General features: G+C 36.4%; 2 protein-coding genes across 2 annotated transcripts; both read left to right on the forward strand.

Moving 5' to 3' along the window:
• Nucleotides 1–2,112: 2,112 nt before the first annotated feature.
• LOC110907906 (velvet complex subunit B-like) lies at nucleotides 2,113–2,427 on the forward strand. Its single transcript, XM_022152823.1, has one exon. The coding sequence runs from the start codon at nucleotides 2,113–2,115 to the stop codon at nucleotides 2,425–2,427; it is 315 nt and encodes a 104-aa protein (XP_022008515.1).
• A 463-nt stretch (nucleotides 2,428–2,890) lies between these two features.
• LOC110906317 (transcription factor SPEECHLESS) lies at nucleotides 2,891–4,839 on the forward strand. Its single transcript, XM_022151475.2, has 3 exons — nucleotides 2,891–3,401; nucleotides 3,490–3,960; nucleotides 4,592–4,839. Exons 1-3 carry the CDS (start codon nucleotides 3,039–3,041, stop codon nucleotides 4,655–4,657), a joined length of 900 nt encoding a protein of 299 aa, XP_022007167.1. The 5' UTR covers nucleotides 2,891–3,038; the 3' UTR covers nucleotides 4,658–4,839.
• The last annotated feature ends 258 nt before the right edge of the window (nucleotides 4,840–5,097 follow it).

A 5,097-nucleotide genomic window follows, 5' to 3' on the forward strand; every position in this document is an offset into this window, starting at 1 on the left:
TAAGGAGGTTTGTTTGAAGCTTGGTTTGTTGAGCGGAGCTTTGCAACGTAGAGATGCTTTTACCAACGGAAATCGGTTATATAAGTTAGATTTATTTTTATTTAAAATTTTGTAATTGTATTTAGAGTATAAAAATGATATGGAAGTGGAAATTCATTAGAAAAGTGGTGCTAAAGTGGTTGTTGAAATCACACCTCAGTCAGTCTACAAAACTAAAATAATAATTTCACAACACATAAGACAAGGCTGAAGCACCGTTGCAACTTGCTGAAACGAATCATGTTCTGATTGATATGACATGATTATCATATCGGAACATCCTAGAACCACCATCAATTCTTTTGTCCACATATGCCACTTCAGATATTATACCGACGCGAGTTTAAAATTTTCATCTTACGTCCAAAACACTTGATACATACCTAACTTTTAAATTCTTTTTACCTTATACCTAACTTTAAAAAAAAGTTACCTTTTTTTTCGACAAAATTGCAACAATTACAACTATGTCTTAGTAGAGATATATTAGTTGGCCAATTCAATTATGTCTCACTGTCTCAGTAGAGATATACCACTATGTCCCTAATGGGTCTGGTTGTAAAATAGTGTATTCATCAACCAATTGATTGTAGGTTCAAATGTTGATTTTAGTCGTTCAAATATATGATATAAATCACACCCTTATTTCTATAGAAACAAATATTTTATTGCATCTTATATATAACCTGGTAACAGTTAGATAAATAGTTTTTTTTTAAGTGGAAAGAAAAAGAAATTCATTTAAACCTAAAAAGGAAAGAAAATAATTTGAATGAGAATTATTGAGGTGTGGGGGCAGGCACGGAGAAATCATGGTCTGTCTAGGCATTGAAGCTTCTTTACATTCATATTCATTTCATATGCAGATTTGCTGTGACATCAGACAACAACATGCAGCACACAGTATATATGACCTCCACGTACTGTTACTTAACTTTTGAAATTTACTCTTACTTTCTTCCACTGAAACAAACACACGCACAGTACAAATTCATCACCATTCCAACCATTTATAATCAGATATCCAAATATATAGTAGAGAAAAGTTTGAATACAAAGGAGTTTTAACTAAAAAGCCTAAAAAAGAGTTTCCTTCATGTGTAATTTCGATAAATTTTCTTCATGCATAATTTCCATCCGTAATTTCCTCTCCTCCTTGTGTATTTTTGATGCGTTGTTTTGGTTTTGTTCATGCGTAATTTGGAGTCCCTCATGCGTAATTACCCTTTTTACACTTTGCACGTTAATTCGACTTTGTACATTAACCTACCCCATACAAAGTAATAACTTGTGACTGTCAAAACCTTCGTAAATGCTCTTAATATTTTCATCATCAAAATTACAACCGGATATTTTTGTGAGGGACCTGTGTTGCTACCATTTTTTTTTTGCACGATTGGATTGTTTTGTGACCAAAATTACAACACCCATATATATCAAACATTTTTGCGACCCGAATTGTTTTTTCGACCAAAATTGCAACCAAGATTTTTCAGCTACAGAAATTGTGACTGATGTAGTGCGGCTGAATTTTGGTCGCAAATCGGGTGCACCTTTACTACCCTTGAGGATTTAAGAAAAGCCCCCTTTTTCTGAATATTCAGTAATTTCCATTAAAATTTTGTCTTGAGATATATACAAATACGTAATCAAACCAGAAGTTATATAGATACTTAAAATTATACAGGTTGTCCAAATATTGACAAAAAGATATCCAGATATTGGTGTCCCACTGTCCCCAGTATGCAACCATTGTTTTTCTAGTTTTCATTCCACATAATAAAATCTCTCCAACCTAACACGTTAAATGTCACGTGCCCTTTGTGTTTATGAAGAGTAAACAAGATATAACAGGAATGTGCAAATTTATTTACACATGATAAGAGGACAACTTACTTAGGGGCTGTCTGGTTACATCTTAAGGCTATCTCTAAATCAATAAGTGGTAATTAAGAGTGTTTGGTTCACAAAAATAAACACCTTTTAATGATTCAGTTGACCTCTTAATAATTAAGTGATAAGATGATAATGTTAAATAGTTAAGTACTAAGTAATAGATTTACCCTTGCACTAATGAACTTTCTTCACCCTAAACCACCCGCCGCCACCACCACCCATGACAAACACAGCCAACTACCACCACCACCACCACATACTACCACCAACACCCATGACAAACACAGCCAACTACCACCACCACCACCACATACTACCACCAACACCCATGACAAACACTGCCAACCACCACCAACTACTACCACCAACACCCATGACAAACACTGCCAACCGCCACCACCACCTGCCTCCACAACCACCACCAGCACCACCTGTCACCGCCAACCACCACCACCACCCGCTACCATCCACCACCAACACCACCTACCATAACCCCCACCGCCCGCCACCACTGTTACCACCGACCACCATCGTCAACCATCACCACCACCCTTCCCCGCCAACCACCACCACGGTTACTATATATTTCTTTCAAAAAGATATATTAATGGATTGAAAAAAAAGTATATAACTTAGATGAGTGTATATCTGAAACAAGTTTATGATGCAAAATGAAATGATTAACCTAGCTTTTGAGTATAATAAAATTTGCTATGGAAAAAAATTACTTGATATAGAATGTACACACAAAGTCAATTTTTAGATGAATGATGGTATAGGAAACCTGAAATTTAATAAGAAGTCAACCCGCTAAAGCATCCAACGGTTAAAACATGATCCATTAAATGTCCGCATTTAAGTCTCAAGCAGTTAAGACAAAAAGAGAGAAATTTGTGATTCGATTCTCGTATCGATTATTGTTATAAAACATGTCAGTTAGTCATTCAATATCCCACAACTAACTGCAAGATTCGTCTTTTATTTTTGTTATTTTCTTGATCGTCATTCCTTCATTCTTTCGATCTCGATCCTCCCTACCTAAAGAAGTTGTTTTAACTGCATCATCATCCTTGTACCAACAAACTTGCTTGTTTTGTGTCAATATGGGTGGTGAATCATGTGTTTCTTTGACTGATTTCTTCGATAGTTACATGGAGGCAGAAGACACGAACTTAATTTCACCCCTAGGTGCTGAGGACATTTTCAGTACCCTTCAAGTTCTTGAGGATGAATTCACATCCATGGCCACCCCACAGTTTCATGCAAACAAGTCTAATTCCTCTTCTTCATGCATACAACAACAGCTTGTAGGGTCAGACATCAAGAGGAAGCGGCAGTCGGTGGAAGACGGTGGAGATGGACAGCAGAAGGTAGCACATATCTCGGTGGAACGGAACCGGAGGAAGCAGATGAACGAGCACCTAACTGTCCTCCGTTCCCTATTGCCTTGTTTCTATATCAAAAGGGTATATGTATATATATATGCTGTTTGAAAAAATAAATATTTTACAGTTGGATATCGATTCTTATAAATAACATGTTTTGTACGTGCAGGGTGATCAAGCATCAATAATAGGAGTAGTAGTCGACTATATCACTGAATTGCAACAAGTTGTTCAATCACTAGAGGCAAAGAAGCAAAGAAAAGTGTATGGAGATGTTTTGAGCCCAAGGCCTTCACCGCGCAGCCCCAGACCGGCCTTGCCAATTAGCCCAACAACCCCACAATCTGCAGTAAGCCCTTACAGACCCAGATTCCACCAACCTAATCCATCTTACTTGCAACCATCATCAGCAGCTTCACCTTCTACTTCTTCATCAAATTCTGACATTGTTTCAAAATCATCCATTGCCGACGTTGAGGTGAAATTTTCGGGCTCTAATCTTGTTCTAAAGACCGTCTCACCGCGCCTGCCAGGCCAAGCAACCAAAATAGTTTCGGTTCTTGAAGACCTCTCCTTTGAAATACTCCATGTTGGCATTAACATTGTTGATGAAACTATGGTCAATTCCTTCACCATTAAGGTCAGCCACCTTTTCCTTGAACCCTTGTTTGATCATCAAGAATTGCATGTCTATCTTGTTTGAATCTTGCCAAAAAGGCAGCAAGTATACTTCCCACTGCATCTTTAATTTCCACAACATTATTTTTTTACATCTAATTATCGGAAAAATACCACCTAACCTTCCACTTGTAAGTATTTGAACCCATACCACTTTTGTAGAGGCAAATACCATACCACTAAATCATGGATCACAACACAACATTTATTCACGGGAACATTTTAAAGTAAATTTTCCATCAATGAACACTTAAGTCTACTAAATTAAATAATCAAGTGTGTAATGTTTGCTTGGACCAATGAGCTAGTGGTATGGTGCTTGGCTCCCACAAAAGTGACGTCGATTCACATCCTTACAAGGTTAGATACAATTTTGGTGTATAAAATTGATGTTAAAAAAAGATTTGTTTGGACGTGCATTTAACCAAATTATTTTGATATTGAATTGCATATAAATCAGTTATTGTTGTATATGCATGATTCCTTTTTTTTATTTATTTAAAGTCCAGTTAGTTAAACTATAGATGTTATAAATTGTTCTAATACATACACTGACAATTATTACTTGGCTTTGCTTTATATATATGTGATAGATTGGAATTGAATGCCAGCTAAGTGTGGAAGACCTGGTTCAACATGTCCAACAGACATTCTGCTAGCTAGTTGTTGAAAACGGAAGCCTCGATCATATGCTTCCTTTTATTGCATTGGACATGATGTCAAAGCAACGACATATACCAGTTAAGAAACTAGTGAAAATAAAGGCAGTACTAGAGTCTAATGATTTATTATTACATGTTTATAAATCTAACTTCATTTCCTCTCTATAATTAGCAGCTGTAATAATTTTGATGCATTCTAAGTTTAATGGAGTTGTTAATTGTATATCAGACTTGATTAGTTTAACTCTTGTATCTGTCATAATTTGTCTTTATGCTCTATTCGTTATATACTTGACGACGGGGGTAGCCCAAGGTTAAATAAAATGACTAATATGCAAGAGCTTAAAAGGTTGAAAGGTTCATCGGATGAAAAGCTGCAAAGTGAGAAAAGCGAGGAGCAGTAATCAGTCACATCTAAGAACTCGCCTCACCAACTC

This window comes from Helianthus annuus, chromosome 14 (genome assembly GCF_002127325.2).
Source record: "Helianthus annuus cultivar XRQ/B chromosome 14, HanXRQr2.0-SUNRISE, whole genome shotgun sequence".
NCBI classification, from domain to species: domain Eukaryota; kingdom Viridiplantae; phylum Streptophyta; class Magnoliopsida; order Asterales; family Asteraceae; genus Helianthus; species Helianthus annuus.

What these genes read in the sequence shown, in the direction of transcription:
- LOC110906317 (XM_022151475.2), top strand. Translation starts at nt 3,039, where the DNA reads ATGGGTGGTGAATCATGTGTTTCTTTGACTGATTTCTTCGATAGTTAC. An exon ending in CTTGTTTCTATATCAAAAGG is followed by an intron (nt 3,402 to 3,489) that starts GTATATGTATAT and finishes TTGTACGTGCAG; the next exon opens with GGTGATCAAGCATCAATAAT. An exon ending in TCAATTCCTTCACCATTAAG is followed by an intron (nt 3,961 to 4,591) that starts GTCAGCCACCTT and finishes TATATGTGATAG; the next exon opens with ATTGGAATTGAATGCCAGCT.
- LOC110907906 (XM_022152823.1), top strand. Translation starts at nt 2,113, where the DNA reads ATGAACTTTCTTCACCCTAAACCACCCGCCGCCACCACCACCCATGAC.